General features: G+C 35.6%; 1 protein-coding gene across 1 annotated transcript; it reads right to left on the reverse strand.

The window, feature by feature from the left end:
* Positions 1 to 2,128: 2,128 nt before the first annotated feature.
* On the reverse strand, positions 2,129 to 16,200 carry Slc7a13 (solute carrier family 7 member 13). The gene is made up of 4 exons (XM_005008724.4): positions 15,428 to 16,200; positions 10,845 to 10,976; positions 4,991 to 5,352; positions 2,129 to 2,711 (listed from the first exon to the last, which is right to left on the reverse strand). Exons 1-4 carry the CDS (start codon positions 16,110 to 16,112, stop codon positions 2,472 to 2,474), a joined length of 1,419 nt encoding a protein of 472 aa, XP_005008781.2. The 5' UTR covers positions 16,113 to 16,200; the 3' UTR covers positions 2,129 to 2,471.
* Between the last annotated feature and the right edge of the window lie 4,552 nt (positions 16,201 to 20,752).

Here is a 20,752-nt window from a genome sequence, read left to right on the forward strand (position 1 = left end):
TGTCAAAGATGACAAAATGAGCCTTTATGTGACAGGGAACCAGAGAGAAATAGGGACAACTCGTCTAGCAGCTGCAAATAGGTTAGAAAGTTATGACACTTTTGTGCAGTGTAGAACTACACAGCTGGAAGGCAGGACAACCTTGTAACTTTAGCAAGTGAAGCAGTACAGCTCAAGATCAAGCTCAGGGGTAAAAAGGTTCAGCAACACTCAGATAGATAACAGGTTGGCCCCCTAATCTAAAAACTAAAGGAGCTAGTGGGACCCAAAATATACAAAGCATCCTGAGAAGGGGAAAATTGAGGAACTGCCTAAAAAAGGAAGGCAAAGGACATTGTTAATAGTGTATCAGAATTTAAAAGCCACAGTAGTCTTATCACTTTGTTTAGTTTGATTTTATTTTGTTCCAGTCTGTCTACTCATACTAGATTTGAGGGCACAGACAGCTATCCCAAAAATAGCAGGCTATACCACGGTAACTATCCTTAATTTCCTATTAACTTAAACTGAAGCCCTGTATTACTTACATTGTCTTACTACAACTGATCTTATTTGAAGCTGGTTTGTTAGACCGCTGTTTTGCCTTAACTGATTTTATTCAAATTGGTATGCTTGATAGTATCAAGTCTAACAGTAGAGGCAACTACTCTGAAGATGACATGATGTAATAAGATACTCATTCCGGTTTGATTATTAACTGCTTTCAAAGTCCTACAATGTCTCCAAGCTGGGTTTTTATTAAAATAGCTATGTAATGTTATGTTCAATTATATTAGGCCTGATGATGTGGACAATTCTATTGAAAATAACAAGATAAAGCATAGTAACTACTGTAGATCACCTAATATTGTGGTTTTACATGTCTTTTCCATTTCATGTTTTTCTAGGAATTTGTTTTTATGTCTTGTTATAATCTGTTTTTCCCTATAATACAGAAAGGATAGATATACATGTAGAGATTCACATATGGGGAGAATTTAACAGTTTATGGGAACAGATTATATAATGCATGATGTGATGAACAGATACTCTGAAGAAGAAAAGACACTAAGAAACCCAGTGCTAATTCTGTAGCATTATGATATAAAATCTAACAATACTATTATTCACTGTTCAGAGTGATATTAGTCTAGTCTATTATGTTCAATTTCAGCATATGTAAAGATAAGGACATCTACTATGAAGAGAATGAGAGACATTATGGTAGTCATTATTGACTTCCCCAATGTCAGGGCTTGAAGACCTAAAAAGCCTTCATCATCCTGTAATGATTTGATTAGTTCTAGAATGTTCAGTATGTATTCAATGTGTGTGAAGATGGGGACAACTATTTGGAAGAAAATTAGAGACAATAAGACAGACAGTGAAGATCTCCAGTAGACTTGCTTTGAAATCCGTATTTCTTAAAATTGTTTCCTTAGGATCTGTTTTGTTATGTTTAATCTCACCCTTTTTAAAATAAAAAGAAGTGTTGCTTGGTAAGCATGTATAGGACACTGAAATTGACTGAGAGATCAGGTGTATTTATCAGCATCCTTTAGAGAAATAGAAACAGTAGATGTGCGTATGGGATAGGGGGCAGTGACTTGTTTTTCAAGGAATTCACTCACAGGATCATGGAAATGGAAACCCGGGGAGATGCAGTGTGGGCTGGGAGGCTGGAGACCTCAAGAGGAGCCCATGTTGTCTTCAGTCTCGCTGTCATCTGCTGAGAATCCTCCTTCTGTGGAAGTAGGTTCTGTTCCACCCACCCATCTCCTAACTTCCTAATCCTTCACAACTCTACACGAAGTAGGGAATTTTTACAAATCGAATGATTTGGAATGAGTGTGACTATTGGAATGTTATCCATTCAGCTACTTATCACACACACCTTATACACACAATTGCATACAAATTGTAAATAGGTCACATTTCAGTCTAACAAAAATATATATGTGCTCCAAAGTCACCTTCTATTTAAAGAAAGGTACCTAAAGGAAAATAATCTTAAAAAATTATGTTTCTGAAATACCTAGCAGGTAAGAAAAATTACTATTAGAGGGACATAGCAAAGAGAATCAATGGAATAATTCCTTTTATTTCACATCAGCTCCAAAAATAGACCAAAAAAGATAAAGAGAGTGCATTTTCTTTTTAGTGGTTAACTTTTATTGTAAGAGCACCACAAATTCAATTTAAAAAAATACAGATGAAATGCAGAAAAAAGGGAAGGCTGAGAGAGACAACATCAAAATATCAAGCTAGTCAAACAGACTCACGGTTTTTACTAATAAGAATAAAGCTTTAGTTACACAGAACAATTTATTTGTGATTTTAAAGATAGCTACTGATCTGGGCACTTTTATATACACTATTTCATTTGAGAAAGTTACTAAGGGAATTTCACAATTAATATTCTACCATGTACTTAATCTTCATTTGGAACTTGGCATGTATTTAGGTTGTTTTTAAAAAGTTTCTTCTTCTTTTTATATCTGTTCATTGGATTTATCAGGGATACAAACATTAAAGAATAGTTGTAGATAGCAAGTCAGTTTTTCAAACCAAACCAACTTCAGTTTAAAGTATGTTAAAGGTATGTAAAACAGTAGTCCACTGAAAAGAAATAGAAGTACATAGATATAATGCATCTTTGGAGACTTTACCAGAGGTATCAAAACCATGCTCAGGTTGATGGCCATGGTTATGAGTATGAATGGCGTCAAGACCTAAAAAATCAAAATTTTAAAAATTATTATATGTGAAAATCCACATTTCATTCCTCTGTACTTATATAAACACAAAAGATATAGGCTAATGCTTAACAACAAAAAGTCTAAGTTAGCTAAGTTAGATAAACCTGACTTAAAACTCAAATTCTTGAGTAAAAGTCAATGTGGAAGGCTCACTGCCAGCGCACAGGGTGGAGTGTACGAACACCTAGCACGTGACTGCTCATCATGGAAATAATCATGATCATTTGCTTATGAGCATCTGCTAATCTGGATGGCATGAGATTGTTCAAGTGCATTTCAGTGGCCCAATAGATATCACAAATATCTTTCTTGACAATATTTCAAGCCAATAAGAAATTCAAATCAGTGGGGGAAAAAAAGTAAATGTTCAGGTAAATATTATGACCTCAAGGATCAGTAAAGTAGAAAATGAAACAAATTTAGACAAAAACTTTGGCCAAAATAATTCTCCTTATTTATTTTATTTTTATCTTGTCAAAAATCTTAAAGATCTAACCTTGCATATCATACATTATCCAACCTAGAAGAAAATTCAGTAGGTTGTCACTTTTAAGATGTCTTTAAGAGGTACAAACCTACACCCTAAAGATATCACACAGCTAGTCACCTTTTATGAAACCCTATAATTAGTGGTGCTTCATTAGGAACTTCCTCTTCTTAGACAATCCTAATATAACTATCATCTCATGGCTCAATATTAGTTACCAAATAATTGAGAGAAAAGACAGACAAGAAAAAGTATACCACTTCTTCTGTAGGTTGTGCTTGCCTTCTCTTTGGATGCAAATGTAAATTGAATAATGACATAAATAATGTCATTAATATCAGACCCTGAGTTGTTAAATAATCTAAGATTACTTAATACACACAGTACTCTAAGAGCTATGAAAGAAGTGAGCATCAGAGACTAAATAACAAGAAGGATTTCAGAAAATAAACTGAGGAGTTATATTTGAGCCTAGCCTCTTAATGATTATCTTATACTATTTACTGGTGCATTAGAAATTCATTGTTCATGACTTCTCTTTAATTTTATCTAATTAATGATCTAACAAAAGTGAATAAGTGATATATTCAAATGATGCAGTATGGGAAACTATGAGAGGAGCTATGGGGAGGCACATGTCCACCCGCTCTGAATTGCATCCTCCCTTATCCTGTAGTTCTCTGAGCATCCTTTGCGTGCTATAATGCAGCAACTAGCATGCTGTGATTTTTCGTTTACCTGATTGTCCAGAGAGTTATAACCTGTCTTTAAAAAATATTAGGACCTGCCTGCAAGATTAATAACCACACCTGTTTGAAATATATTCACTTCTCAATAACTAGGACTCAAATACATAACAGGTAAGTGATGACAGGATGAAAGAGGAGAAAACTGAGAAGGAATTTGGGTGAAAATCAGCCAAAGCTGGTGGTGGTGACATTTCTTTCTTCCTTCCTGCATTCTTTCTTATGTTTTGTACTTAGCAAGAGCCAAATATTCCAAAGAGACTACCTAGATTTCTGTGCTGTGTAAACATAGGAAAGTGACTTAGTTTCTCTAAGCGTGGGTCCTCATTTGTAAAATACACCTAACAAAAGTATCACATTTTGTATTACTGAGAAACTTAGTAGTGGTCATCCAAGACCAGTTTTAAACATGATTCCTACCCAATGACAACTACGTTATTATTCTGATAGACTATGACTATTATCTTTTCCAAATAGTATCCTTATGCTACCAAATCTTTGCTCATTTCTTTTTCTATGATTAAAGGACTGTCTCCTCTCCTGTGAATTTTTTCCTCATATAGACTGAAAGTAATTTTAAAGGCAGTAATGTTGGAGATATGGAATTTGTCAATGACTAAAACAAGCTGATGCTTCAAAACAGTAAATATAAGTTTTCATCTCACTTGCCTTTTGTTTCTCATTTGCTGTATCTGATCCTGACTGTAGAAGATCTGGGGTACATAAGTTGCTCATAAGTAAACCAAATAATCTCTGGCCAAAAGATTCATAATGATCTGCCCCACTATTCAGAGACCTATCTTTCTGCCTTTATAAATCATTAACTGTACCTCAAGAGGTTTTTATATTGCACAAAGCCTACCCAATAAAAATGAAAATTAAAACAATTTATTCTTATATTCCACAACTTGTTGAGTGATGACAACATCTACTCATATGCTGAATATACTTTCAAAATACAAGTACACAAAATATCTTTTGTTTCACACAGAAAAAACATTTAGAAAACTCATTTTTACCTTAAAATGTCTGTGTAGGTTGGGTTCCTGGTATCTCAGTTTTAGTAATCCTATCATTGACAGTACAGTCCAAATGGAAATCACAAAGTAAAGATAGTTTATCAGTTCAATTAGGTTTGTCACGACAATTGCAATGGATCCCATTATGATATTTAATAACACACATATCAGTGGAGAGGAGTGAATATTCAGTGTTTTGAATAATAAAGGCAACTGGTCTTGCTGACCAGCAATATATAGCATTCGTGATGTTTGAAGCACATTAGTCAGAAGATTGCTAAACAATGAGGCAGAAATAGCAAAAGGAATAAACCATGTTAATTGGGGGATAACTCTATCAGTCCATGTGATAGCCACAGCATCTGCAGAGAAACAAAAATACATGAAGGAAATATGTTAAGAAGGAGAAACTACTACTAACAATAGCTAATAATAATAAATAAAAAATCTGACAAATTTTTTAATAATACTATTTCACAGCATTAAGCCCAAAATTTTAAAAGTCATTAAGGAAATTTAATTTTGCTCACTTTTCTTATTTCCTTGTTTTACACCTACATAGTATCTTATGCATGCATCCTGTTTAGCCCTATCACAATGTACCACAGATGATTATCATTTTTATGCCTTCAACAAAAGATCAGGAACTCTTTAAAGGCAAAATCCATCATTTCTTTTCTTTTGAACTAGTATTTCACTCACTGACAGCCATATAGTGAGGTTATAGTGCATACTTGTGAGGCAAATAAACTCTATAGGGGCTGGGGATTTAGCTTATGGCTTAAGCGCCTGCCTGGCAAGCATGAAGTCATGAGTTCAATTCCCCCATACCAAAAAAAAAAAAATTACCTTTGTTAAATGTATACTCTTTTTCCTTTCTTTATTTTATTTTATTTTTTTGGTGCCAGGGATCAAACACAACCTCACATTTGCAAAACAGGCACTTATGCCGCTGAGCTAAACCCCCAGTCACACAAATTTGTTTTCTAAAAGGAGAGTGTCAAGAAAAGCACAGAGCAACACTGCTGATACTGGGTTGAGGGTTATCCATGAAATGGCACAAATTAAAATATTTGGAAAAGTGAGCCACGTAGGCAGAAAGAAAAAGAATTACACACAGATTTAAAAACAACATTTTTGACTGGTCTAAACTGTACACCAGTGGTCCTCAACCAGTGATGAAATTTGTCTCTTCAGGGGTGACATAAGATTCTTTTGGTTATCACAGCTAGGGACGGAGGAAGTTACTATTGGCTTCTAATGGGTAGAGATGAAGGATGTTACTAACCACCACACAATGCACAGAACAACCACCTACAATAAGAAAGTGTGTGACCCAGGGCTTGAGCACGTAGCTCAGTGACAGAGCATTTGGCTAGCAGACATAAGGCCCTGGGTTCAATCCCCAGCTATAGGGGCCAGAATGGATAGGGGAATTATACAAAAATATCAACAGCACTGACCCTGAGAAATTCTCCTATACAGACTAATTGTTAGGGAATATTCTGGGAGAGGTTTACTTAAAAGTGAAGAGAACTGATAACAGTGTTATAACAGTGGTACACCAGCAGATATAAAAATTGCCATTGAAGAGAAGCACTCATTGCACATGAGAATTCAACTCATATTCCGCAGATATAAACTAGGACAGACCAGCAACACCTAATGTCCCTGGGGTGGGTGCTCTCTGGGGCTACTTTTGTGTGTAGGTATCCTGGATTCCAGGTGAGCTTCCAGGACATCAGTATATTTTTCAGTTGTGACAAATCATCAATGCTTCTTCTTCTTCTTAAAACCTTCATTTTTTAACCTATTTTAAACATACTTAAGCATCATATAGCACATTTTAATACTATCTTACAATATTGAGTTTGTTTAAACATATATTATATCCTGCCTCACTTCTTATTCATCTCAAATAAGGTATTGTTGGTTATCCTTCCTATGTGTTCATACTACCACATACCACCCAGTTGCAGACATATTTTAGAAAATTTCTCTCCTGTAATGCAAAGAAAATAGTCTTTAGATTTTCCTGTGGGTGATCAACACATGTGACTGGTTGTAACTAGGGAAGGGTCCAGGTAGCTCTGTAAAATAACTGACAAAACTGACACACAACATTTCTACATAACTGTTGCTGATGTTCCATAGATGATTTTTTTACTCTTTTTCACGTGTCATTTTTTTCTTGAAAAAATATTGTCATATATACTTTTGGTAGAAAGTACAATAAATCGCACTGAAACTCATTAATATCCTCTCTCTCTTCACCAATCTTCATTCACATGACTCAAAAAGTAAGTTCTATTAAGAGCTACCCAAATAGTTTTGCAGAAATGTTCTGTGATTGTAGTTCAGGAGCATTTGCGCAAATTGTACACATGGGTGGTTGGTTTCTGTGTATGTACAGGCATGCTGGTGTGTTTCCATGCTTAGATTTTTTTTCCTTTCCATTGTATCTTGATCCTATTATGCAAATACATCCATCTAACTATCTTAGTGAATTCTCAGTATGCCATTACCTAACTGTAAGTTAATTTATCTGCACATTTTAATCTGTGGATTTACAGGTTGGTTAAGGTTTTTGATCATATAAAATGTGCTTTAATCAAAAATGCTCATGGCTTCATCTTTGATAGTTATATAATTCTCAGTAAAGTCTCAGAAGTAAGACTTGTGAATCCAAACATACACATATTATCAAGTGAGGGTGATATTATCAAATTACCCTCCAAAAATGATTGCATCTATTCATCAGTAGTAACTCTAAAATTTCCTTTCTCTTTAAATTTCTTAACCACACCTGAATATTTGTGACTGCTTCCTGCAGGCAGCTTCTGAACAAGGAATCCTTCTTAGCTTCTGCCCCTATGCCATTTAGTTAGTGTTTTAGATTGTCTCGTCCTAAACCAATATTCTCTAGTTTTAAGTAGACATAGAAACCTTAAGGACACCAAATATGAGTACTCAGGTCACCAGTGAAGGGCATCTTGATCTAAAATTCTCAGGCTGAACAAATTGGAACCAGGACTCCTCCCTTGGAGATCTCCAGACCCCTCATTCTAGAGGGACATCTTTCTTTCCCCAGTTGTAGAGTTCATTTACAGTGAAGGTTATTTTCTTTCTTGTAAGAAAGCACTATGTAACAAAATAAACTAGATCTCTTATACTGAAAAAAAACATTAGATGATAACACCATTGCTTCTTCCATCATATAAACCACAGAATGTAGTCTTTAGTACAAATAAGCATAATTTTTTCAATGTTTCTCAAACAAAATGTAGCAACCAGTTCATACTGAGACATACGTGCCCTATGTTTCTTTGGAATTTTTCACATTTAGATGTACCTGTTTTATTTTGTTTTGTTTTGTTTTCCAGTTTTGGGAATTGAACCCAGAGCTGAATGCCTGCTAGGCAAGAACTTTAAGGGCTGAGCTACCTTCTCACCCTTTTTTTTTTTTTTTTTCCAGACAGGCTCTTGTTAAATTTCCCAAGGCTGGCCTCAAACGTGTGAGGCCTCAGCCTCCTGAATAGCAGGGATTATAGGTATATGTCCTCAAATTGATTTACATATATAATTTAATTAAAAGAAAATTAAAATTTCTGATTTTAAGAACCTCTTCTCTTGTTTACATCTTTTTCCACTGAGTGTGTGTCTCATTAAGAAAATTCGGAAAGTTCACTGGACATAATAAAGCAAAAATTACCTACAGTTTCTTAGCCTATCATCATTGTTGATATTTACTTTTTTATTTTTTAAATATGTTTTATTAGTGCCTATTAAAATTACAAAATACTGGGTCTCAATGTGGTTTTTTGCATATATTTTGATCATAATCATCCTCTTTGGTTTTCTCCCTTACTGCTTCCCATTCCCTTCCTTTTGTATAATAAGTAATCTTCCTGCTATTTTCATCTCCATTTTTTAGATTCCACACACTAGGAAGAACAGGCAGTGATTGTCTTTCTGAGTCTGATTTATTTCATTTAACATGATGATATCCTGTTTCATCTTTTATTTTCTGTTTTATAAAATAGTATAGATCTTGTCTTTTCCATTATTATCACATTATAAACCTTGTGCGTCCCCATTGACTGGTTAACATCAGCATAATCTTTTATACAGCTCAGACTATTTTATCACATGAATCATAATATTCATTTATTTCAAACTAATTGTATATTTTGGTGACCTTTCAGTTTTTGCTATCACACTTAATAATACGATAGCCATCCTATGTACACATTTTCTAAACATGTTTTCCCTACAATTTTGATTATTTTCTTAAGTTAAATTCCTAATATGAAGAAAGCACAGATATTTAAATTCAGAGACTCTACTTCAGAATTTCAGTGAAAACCCAAAGATTATATACTTGAAAGAGTATGTACTGTAAACCAAATTAAAAGTGATTATTGTCAAAGTACTGTAAGAATTCTCCACACACTGTGAAGCTGTATTCTGCCACTCACAAAAATTGGTGAAACCATTAAAAATTGAGAGAGGAGACACTTACTATCTTAAAATCAGTTGTATGGCTAGAACACTAGAAGTCATATTGAATTCCAGGTTATGTGAACAGTAACGGCTGACCCCAATGACCATCTGGCTACACCCACAATTAACTTTATAAATTTACTCTTTATGCAATCAAACAGTTGGCAACCAGCACTTGCTCTTCCAGTTTTGGATCGTTTTGTAAGACTAATCCTCAGAATCCTGAGTGTATCTAGTTCCCTGGTCCCCAGGACACCTAGGCCATTAGGAGTCAGCACTGCTGTTCACTCCATGTGGCACCATTCTGCGTGGCACTCACAGGTGAACTGAGACAGTTTCTGAGAATGCTTATAGCAAAACCAGCCTTTGGTTTGAAGGATCCCATTATAAATGATAATGTTTAAGGAGAAGAAATTACTAATGACCCTAATTTGATCATCAAATCTTATACACAATATATTGAATTTTCATCCTGTATACACACTAGACATTTATATAACTGTAGATAAAGACACACAATTACTAATGGCAATAAAATCATGTATTTTAAAAGCCTCTCAGGCTTAACTGCACTGCCTCAGATACACACCCCCAGTGCCATAACTAAAATAATAATAGTGACTAACATGATTGTCCTAAAGGCACTGGATGATGTGATTTATCTCAGAAAGTGGTGACTTCAGGTTTAATGCTGATGTAGAAAATTATTGCTCTTCCCCATTCCCTGTTTTTCATTTCTTTCCAAATTTCTTTCTATTTCTTGAGTCTGTTTTTATTTTCAAATTTTCTCACTCCTTATTCTACAATTTCAGCTTTCAGATAGTAACTGACAGTCTACCTTTCAATATATTCAGTTTTTTGCCACAATAAATTAAGATCACCAAATATTATTTTATATATTAATATGAATTAAATGCATTAATTGACCATTAATATTTATTTTTTGACTAATAATACTCTGCATTTCAAACTTATCATTCATCATATCACCTCAAAGAATATAGAGAATCAAATGCTTTAAAAATTATAATAGATATAAGTACTGATTACATAGTATCTGTCTAACAAGAAGAGATCATGAAAGGAATAACTAGTATTTTGAATCTGGACTGTATAATACATCAGCATTACACAAACATGTTCCATGTCTGAAAACACATCCATGTTTAAACATGGATCTTCTTTCTAGACCAAATCATCCTCTCTGGCATTCTAATTCTAGAAAATTGCAAGTCAACTTTATATATAGAATAACGAACAGCAAGCAACAGTCTCCACTGGTAAGATGATACACTCAAGATGTGCACAAATGACCAGCCTTTTTTATTGGCTGGGCTGTGTGTGTACAAACCTGAAGAAAGAATTTCCCTGGGCGTCAAAACAGTCATGTAGGAAATGTTAACCAGTAAATAGAGCACAGTCACCACAGGAAATGCTGTAAACAGGCATTTGGGAATTGTCACTCTGGGTTTCTTCAGCTCTCCTATAACACATAAAAGAGAAACACTATAAGTGTAAAATTTATTTCTTAAATTTATCTTTAAAACTGTTTTATGTGGGATCTGGCTCAGTGGTAAAGTGCTTTGCTTAGCACAACCTAAGGCCCTGGCTCCTTCCCCAGCACATCCGTAGCACTGAAAAAAAAAAAATTGTTCCATGTGTCAAATATTAGACTGAATTATTCTTCAAATCCACTCTACCACACACACACGCATGTACACACACATGCACATGCATATACTCACATGTACATACACACATGCACACTCACATGTACACACACACAAACACATACACATGGAGGAATGGACAAACTGCTTGCCCACCCAACTCCCTCTGAATTGGGTGCTACATGAAGAAGAGGGAAAACATTCTAAATTTTCCTAATAGATGGCAACATTGCTGGAGATATAAGAATACAAAATGAAATTTGAATATATACTTTAAGGTGCTTCTAGTAGGAATCCTTTTTGGGGTTTTGAGACAGGGTTCCACTATATACCACAGGCTAGCCTCAACTCACTATGTGGCCAGATTGGTCTCGAACTCAGGGTGATCCTCTTGCCTCAGCCTCCTGAGTGCTGGGATTACAGGCATGTACCACCACACCCGGCTCTATGGTAGGAATTCTGCACGAAGTTTGCAGCACTGAGTTTGGGCAGTAGGAATACAATAATGAACAAACTCTACGTGACATTTAACCTTAGTTAAACTGCATGTTAGTTAAATTAGAAACATAGCAAAACTAAATACTGTGGAAAGTGGCTGAATGAAAAGAAACTAAATGTTGTGGGACTTTATCCTTTGGCCCTTTTACCATTCTATTGTGTATAAGCAGACTGGCTTTTCTCATTTCTCAGAAACGCCACGCATCTTCTTGCCACAGTTCCCTTTCCCCCAAGGAGAACAGTCTTTGGTCTTTTGTTTTTCAATTGACAGGTTGTTATCTACTTTACCTTCAGATCTCTGCGCAATCATTATTTCTTCTGCAACAGTGGGAGAGGAAAATCTTTTGCTGAATAACAAAATTGTCAACATTCTTAAGGCAAGTGGTCCAAAGGAGTTGAAGTGTCAATCATAAATTCCCCCAATACCATTCATCTTACCATTTATTTATCCCAATAGCAAGTACATAAAAGCCTAAAAAAAAAAAAAAAAAAAAACTGGATGCATAGCCCAGTAGTAAAGACCTTCTTTTGGTAGGAGAGGCTCTGAGTTTCGTTCCTTGGACAACAGAGAGGAGGGGAAGAGAAGGGAAGACAGAAGGGTAAGGGGTGATTTGGCATCATATATAATGCATATTTTAGAACAGTTTATTATTCCAAAATCATTCAACTTGCTACACCATTTCTTCCCAGTTTCACTATCTTTTAAAAATTATACCCTGACAGAGTTCAACATGTGTAGTCACACGTACAAACTGTAACCCTTTCCTCTGAGCAGTGCAAAAGAACCAAGTATGGGCCTTTGACCCACTGTACACCAATCATTACCAACATATAAGAACATTCTCCCAGGAACTTGAACCAAATGTCAGTAAGACTCAGAGAATCAAGATGAAAAATCAGCGTAATGGTGGTTTTTAAAAAATGAAAGGAAGATAAGAGATTTTGTTTTTCAAGTTCTAGAGCTGGCCTATTTCCTCTTACTGCTAACGCTTGGCTGCTCAGATCTTTCTTGAAATAGAGCATTATTTTTCCAGTAAGTTCCCCTTTTATTGTTTAAACTAATGTGTGTGTTTCCTTTATGTAAACCCAATCCCTTGACTAATAAATATGTACCCTTTCACATACATCGAAGTTCTTTCATTTGCACAGAGTTTGAATAAAACATCCATGGAGTAAATTAATATGATTTGATGGGGTATCTGAAGAGTGCTCTGATTTTAACCTTTGCTTCACTGTTGGCTTTGAGCAATATATTGTCTAACACGGCTCCAACCTTCTTGCTTGTATATTGGAGAAGTAGAAACCATACAGACAACACCATTCCAATCCTTTTATCTAACACCAAATAAGTGCTTTAAGAATGGTTGTTGTTAATGACTATAGTTGTTAATTAAAACTTTGGAAAAAGCAGAAGGAAACTTTTTGAATAAACTATTTTTTCAAAAAATCAACTGTACTCATTCGACTTAGAGAAAAGAGGTAGATATTAGCATTTAATTTGTAATAAATTTGTAAAACTACACATGTAGTTTTCAACATTCTTGAAATTTGATTTAAAAGATAAGTACTCTGACACCATTCAAAGTCAGTTGCCTACATGTTACTATTTTACAGATAACAATATCATTTAAAACTCAGTGTACCTTAAAGTTTATTTTGTAAATTGAGAACCGTACACACTGAAGTGGCCCAGGCATTTGTTTACTGTCAGCTGTTTTGAGGAATTCTGTATTTGTGTATAGATTAAAAACTTGCCATAAATCTATTTTTAGCAGAGAATAATTATCTACCAATGAAATGTTTCTCGCAGTAAAACAAAATAGAATTGACTCAAACAGAAGTCAAAGATAACATTAAAAAAAAAGAAAGTGTTTGCATCTGTGTGTGTGTATGTAAAGTGTGTGTGTATGTGTTTGTGTGTTAGAGTTTTGATCACTCTTGTTTCTGAATTTTCAGAGGCCCATTTACTCACCAACTGCACAGCCACTGCACTTTTTTCTTCTCTCAACATCTCACTTGTTAACTCAATGCAAGCTGACATTTTCCTCATGTGTGAAGTTCACCAGTGACCTCTTAACCAGTGAAATGTCTTCAGACCAGCCCTCAGACTTCTCAGCTCCTGAGGCATTTAGCCAGGCAAATGACCCCTTTTAGGGGGATTTATGAGAATGTCCTTATATAATTGTCTAAGCCTAAAACTTGACATTGTGTAGTTATCCAGGTGCCATTTTGTCCTTCCTCTATATACTTGCCTAATAATAACTGATAATTGTATATATCAGGACGATCAACCTCAGATGGAAATAATTTTATGGTCACCTAATATCATGTGCTGTGTCTTATATGCCCTTGTGTGCATCTGGTATGTATATCATTCTTGATATTTTTCTTTGCTAGAATTTCTTTGATTCAATTCAAATTAGCACTTTTCTCTCAGTGACAGTGAAAGTGACTTCTCCTTCTACTGACTTTCCACAGTGATTATACTGTTCCCTTATGACTCATATTATACACAATATGCCATGGTTTATTTTTCAAGTCCCAGAATCAGAGGGATTTTAAGTCAAATCCTGATGTGCATTTTAGAGATCAAAAATGAAAAGCAGTTAAGTTCAAAGAGAAGGAAATACTTGCCAGGATTGGTAAATGGCAGGGCTCAGACGAACATCTTCTTCAACTAGACTGCAATCCTCTTTAAAATAAAAAGTACATCTTGCTCACCTGACACTAGTATAGTTTTAAGGATAGTTGTTGATTAAATAATTTAATTCATAATAAACACATCACTAAGGAATCAGATGATAAAAGATAATTTTATATAAGAATCAAGAATCTGCTTCATATTTAATGCCAATGTAAAGAGCTGGTAAAAGACAGATTTTTATAAAATAACATAAATGAATGTGAAAAGAGTCTGAGGAGGCAGGAGGAAAAGGATGCAGGGTTCAAGCCAAGAGACTGACTTTGAAAATGAGGAGAAAACCTTATGTCCAGGTATTGATGGGAAGGGTATTAAATCTCGCTTCAGAGCAATCAAAGATATGTGTAATTCTCTTCTCTTTAAAACCACTAAGGAGCCTCACACAAATGCAAAGCAAAATGTAGCACTATTACTCTGCTCTGGGGTTCTGAGTGAGCCAAATAGGAGTACTCCATCTTCGGCAGCCAGCAGCTTAGCTCTGTCACAGTGAACAAGGAATCATGAAGCCCCTGGAGAAGTTTCTGCTTCAAGTGCCCAAACTCCTGAAATCATGCCTCCAAGGGCTGGTCCTAAATATTTATTTGCATTTTAACTGATTTACCACTAGGTACATCCAACATTGCAATAGAACAGTTGCTCCTGTAGTATGTGCAAACTAAATTATCATTAATATGAAACATTTGATGTATTATTACCTAAACCTGTAATATTACATTCACTGGAAGAAAAAAGTTATAATAAAATAGAATTCCAAAAGGAATTAAAATGTGCTATGTACATGTGTCAGCTCCCCTTGATGAACATAATCATTATGTATTGCAACCATTTACTAATAAATTTTTGGGGAAAAAATCAATAAATAAAAATACTTCAGTTTGTCACATCCATTCCCAACATAAACAGTTTGTCATTAGATCCTTCCTAGATTCATGGTTTCACACAGGCAAATATTTCTACAACCCAAATATTCACGCATTAACAGAAAGGAAATTAGATTAATTCAGAAGTCCCATATAGATGATCCTGAAAAGAAAGCTAATTTTTCTTTCATTTTCTCATAATTACCTGCTACATTTGTAAGGCATCCCCCTCCTGAAAATGCAAAATATCCTTGGAAGACGGCTTCAACTATCTGGTAAACAGCTGGAACTTCGGCATCAAAAGCATTCTGCAACCTTCCTACATTCTCTGCCTTTCCTCTCACCAGCATGAACATTCCACTGAGGGAAATGAGGCTGAGGATGCTCACTTTTATCATCGTGCTCACTGCCTGAAGCCAAGTCGCCTCTTTCACACCACGACAATTCAGAATTCCCACTACCCACAGCATGGCCAGGGCCATGCATTTCATGGGTAGCTTTGGGACAGAGCAACTGGGGAAAAAAGGCTGGATGCTGTACTCAGCAAGGAGCAGGGCTTGACTTGCGACTATCCCCGCCCCAGTAAACAAGTTCGTCCAAAGTCTCAGGAAAGCAACTAAGGGGCCATAGCATCTCTTGATGAAACAGTACTGAGCTCCGCTATATGGAAAGGTTATACCTATCTCTGCAGAGCAGAGACTGAATGTTAAGGATAATACTGCACAGGCTGCCCAGATACACAGAGAGATCCCCACATTCATGGCAGAGTGCTCCAGCACTCCTTTGGGAGACACAAAAATCCCTGCACCAATTATATTAATAATTATAAAACTTGTGCCCCAGAAATATCCAAGTTCTCTCTTGAGATGTATTTTCTTGTCTTCACCCATGGTAACTGAGGAGCTTTAAGGGTATATGTCAATTACAATTTCTAGATTTTCCTGGCCTGTTTTTCTGGAAAGGATATCCATGGATTCTCTGAAATAAAACAGCACTGTCCTTTTTGTTGGACCTTCATTAAACATCATCTATTTTTTAATAAGTAACAATGCATATGTGACGCAGAAGTTAAATGAAAGCTTATTTGTGAGGGTTTAGTTTCACTTGTCTTTTAATTATTATCAAAGTAATATATTCAAGTGGGAAAAGGAAATTTCAAAGAAGACAGGGGTTACAGTATAAAGCTTCTCCTCCAAAAAGTCCCTATTTCCAGAGCACAGTTCTTAGTTTTGAGATATGTGCTGTAAGATGTACCTCCACTCCTTGAAAAAGTCCTCTTTGCAGGGCCTACCTTGTCCTTTGAAGATTCAGAGATTATTCTGTGAGAAAAATTCCAATCTGTAGGTCATTTGTCTAAAATAACCAACAGCAATTACCTAACATAGCAATTGCACAAAGCGACAACACCAATTTAGAAAAAGTAGAATCCCAGCCTGGTCTATGTAAAGGAAATAGCCATTAAGCCTCCAAAAATCTCTGGCATAGTCTTGTAGATGCTGAAGATAACACACGTGTTCAGGGCTGTGAAAATTCCCAGAAGATAATTGAAAAAATTGTCTATTCAGTAAAGCAACTTTTCAGACTTGGGGAGAAATAAAAGTTTCAAGACAAACAAAAGCTAAAAGAATTCACAACCAATAGCTCTACACTAAAAAGCCTTCATCAGCCTAAAATGGCAATACACAGGATGGTAATTCAAATCAACATGAAGAAACGTGATACAAATAAAGACAACTACAAGATAAATATGCAAAAAGCAACAGAAATGTAATTTTTGTCACTATTCTCCTGTCTGATTTAGAAGAACTGTGTTGATGGTCTTGTAATAGGTAAAGATGTAATTTGACCTCGAGACTCAAGAAAACTGTGGTGTTAATCTATGTTTAAATAATGAAAAGGATCTACACACAGAATTTTATTTCACCTTTTTTTTTTTATAAAAGTGAATTATACAGGGCTGGGGATATAGCTCAGCAGCATGAGCACCTGCCCGGCATGTGCAAAGTCATGAGTTTGATTCCCACTCCCCAAAATAAATAAATAAATACATACATACATAATAAAATATATAATACTAGAATGTTTTCAAAATAAAAAAGCACAGCACCATAATATCTACAGAGTGCTAAGAAAATTTAGTTTGATTTCACTGCCTTTTAAAAGAGACATCGTTCTCCTTTCCAAATCACAATTGTCGTCAACAAAAACTAATTAGCATGACACTTTTTCTGTCAGTTGTAGCTATCACTACACATTTCGAAGTTCAGTTTTATGGACTGAATCTTGATAAAGATGTATAGAGCTGTTAACCCATGTGATAACCACAATATAGAACATTTTCATCATCTCAAAAATGATCCTTCCTTCTTCTTCCTCACGGGCAATTCTCTTCCTTCATCTGTGATTCTGAGCAAGCACTGCTTTCTGTCATTATAGTTTGTACTTTCTAGGATTTTGTGTCTGATTTGTTTTCATCAGTGTAGAAGGTCTTTAGATCATTTATTCCATTTGGGGTGGGGGAGAGAACCCATAGCCTGTGCTTGCTGGGTAAATTCTCTACTAAGGTGCACAGCCCGAGCCCAGTCTGATGGCTTTAGGGTCATGTGTGTTACTGAATGTATTTAGTAGTTTATTTCTTTGTACAGTTTTGGAATATTTCAGTGTATAATACAATTTTTATTTCACATATTACATACAATACAAATTTTATTTCACATATTTTGATTCACATACTAATTAAAGGTCCTTTGAGTTATTTACAGTTTTATCCATTATAAATAAAGTTATAAGAAACATATTAGCAGAAGAAGAAAAAAGATGTCATTTCTATAATAGTAATATTGTCACTAGACAGGGTCTTAAGTGGCCCCTCAAAGAGTGGATGAGGAGGATGGAGACATAAAGTCGACCTGCAAAGAGTCTCTTTCCTTTTATTTTTGGTAATGCTGGGGCTTGAACCTAGACCTTTGCACTGAGATAAACGCCCAGGCTTGTTTTGTTTTGCTTTGCTTTGCTTTAATTTTCAGACAGGGTCTAGCTAAATTGCTAAATTGCTGAGGTTTCACTTGAACTTGTGATCCTCCCAGGTCAGTGCTGAGATTGCAGGCAGGCAACATCAACCCTGGCTGAGCAGAACTGTACTTCTCATCACCAAAACAGTTGTTCAGGACACGTCAGTGTACAGGTAGGCTTATTAGACAGATTTAGAGGGTAGAAAAAAATAGGAAAAAACTCCAACTAGAGTAACTGCAGGCGACTCTCCAATGCAGGGGGTCAGACTGGTCCCCTCACAAAAGCACGAGGCCAGCTTTTAAGGGTCAGTTGACTTGAACCAGGTCCTGTCTCACTATCTCATTCCTGTTTCCATAGCTGCAGAGGAATCCTCGTGTCTTGAGGGGCAATTTAGTTTCCATGAGGTGTCTGTCCTTGCTCAAGATGCGGACTGCTTTGCTAACTGCTCCTGCTCAAGAAGAAGTGACCTCATCCCTGGGTGTTTTTCCAGGCCCTGCTTTTACTAGAGTCCAAGATGATTACAGGTTTGGAGACTCCTGGGGTGGGTGGGGGTGCGGGGTGCCTGGAACTGTCCTTGTAAATTCCAAAAACTAGGGAATGATATTGACTACGTAAATTTAAAACTAATAAACACTTCTGCCAACATTTCCTAAATGATTAACATTCCTGCATCCAGAACTGAGCGGAAACCCAGAGTTTTATAGTAATAAGGGAACCCAAAAATAGTTTCTATGTCTCCTTTCTACTATATTTTTCCTACTTTACCTCACTATCACATCAGAGGAAGGAATGGAGCAAAGTTTCTCGGCACTATGGAAATTAAGTTAATACTAAGCCAAACTAGACTCTTTAAAGTGACAGTTGTAATCTCCAGGGCAACCACTAAAAACTAATTTTTTGAAATACAGTAAAAAGAGTCGCAGGGTGATTGTAAGTGACACACTAGAAAGTATCTATTCAACACAAGAAAGGGCAGTAATAAAGGAAGAGCAGAAAAAAGAGACATAAGACATAGTAAATGGCAAAATGACAACCATAAATCCTGTAGTACCAGTAATTGCATTTCAAGTAAGTAAATTCTTGTTCTAAACCAAATGGAAGGGGAAGATTGAATGGATTAAAAATATGATTCAGTTATATGCCACTCACAAGAAAGAATTTAGATTCAAAGGCACCAGTCAATCAGAAGTAAAATGATGAAGATATATAATACAAACGGTACCCAATCAGAGGTAGAGATACCATCCTAATCAAAGGCAAAATAGTTTTTTAATGCTTCTAGACAAATGAGAGACTTTTTATAGTGAGAAAAAGAGCAACTCAGCAAAAATAAATAATTATAAACCTATAAATACTTAAAAATGGACCCCAAAATATGACACAATTAAAGAAAATTCAACAATAATAGTTGTTGATTTTAATATACCAGTCTCAAAAATTGACAGAAGGATTAGAAAGGAAACCAGTAAGGATATATAAAATGTAAAAACCATTATCAACCAATTTGAGCTAACACTATCAACAGAAGACTACTCATTCTTTTTTTTACTACACGTGTGGCAAAAAGCAAGAACTTGGAAACAGACTAAAGAGTATCCTTGTTACTAAGCTATAGAGAACTTAGCTATTATTTGCTCAGGCCTTTCGACTTCATGGAACACACACTTTAAGAGCAATAAACTGTTACCTGGCAGAAGAAATGTCTCAGCAGCACAGCATTCAGGGTTTGGCATGCCTACTTTTAACTGTTTACAGTAGAAATAAGGGAACAAAGAGATAACTCAAGGTAGAATTTATAAGGCATAATCAAAATAATGTCAGTGTTTAAATTTTAAAAATGTATTACAGTGAAAGACACATTGCTATTAACCCTTCTCAAAATACTTCTACTTGCTTTGAACACACTCATGCCATGATCATTACCACCCTCCGGAGTAGTTCTGGAAGACTCTTTCGTAAATGTCTTTACAAGTTGTGATTAAAATATACAGTGAATGCTGCTGCCATCCAATGGAAAGGCAGGTGCATAGAAACATTACAGTTTGTCCTTATCCGCCTTACCCACTGGGTCTAACACTGTACAAATTCTGACTCTTCCCTAAAATCAAAATGACCATGAAAGGAAAACATTTTGAATCAATTCAGGACATAGAGGCAGCCATGCAACACAAATACAGACACGTAAGAGAAAGGACTTCTAGGTCTGCTTCAGAAAGCGGCAAGAATGATGAGACTGGTGTGTTTAAAGAGAGGAACAATACTTTGAGGGGAATTAATGGCAATGTGTTTTTACTGTAATAGATTTTTAAATATTCACCATATGTACTGATCACATCTCATATAACTAGATGAGAAAGAGACTGAAAATATTTAGGAAAGCTCCTTCCTCACTATGTAGTAGAAAATGATAGAGCATTTTCAGCTGTGCAAAATTGTGTGTACAGTCCCAATTATTTAGGAGGCTATAGCAGGAAGATTGCTTGAGTCCAGAAATTCAAGACCAGCCTAGCAACACAGC

This window comes from Cavia porcellus, unplaced genomic scaffold (assembly GCF_034190915.1).
Source record: "Cavia porcellus strain 051 isolate PalLab524CR breed Dunkin Hartley unplaced genomic scaffold, mCavPor4.1 scaffold_10, whole genome shotgun sequence".
Taxonomy (NCBI): Eukaryota; Metazoa; Chordata; class Mammalia; order Rodentia; family Caviidae; genus Cavia; species Cavia porcellus.

What these genes read in the sequence shown, in the direction of transcription:
- Slc7a13 (XM_005008724.4), bottom strand. Translation starts at nt 16,112, where the DNA reads ATGGGTGAAGACAAGAAAATACATCTCAAGAGAGAACTTGGATATTTC. An exon ending in CAGGGAAATTCTTTCTTCAG is followed by an intron (nt 5,353 to 10,844) that starts GTTTGTACACAC and finishes GTTTCTCTGCAG; the next exon opens with ATGCTGTGGCTATCACATGG. An exon ending in ACCTACACAGACATTTTAAG is followed by an intron (nt 2,712 to 4,990) that starts GTAAAAATGAGT and finishes TTGATTTTTTAG; the next exon opens with GTCTTGACGCCATTCATACT.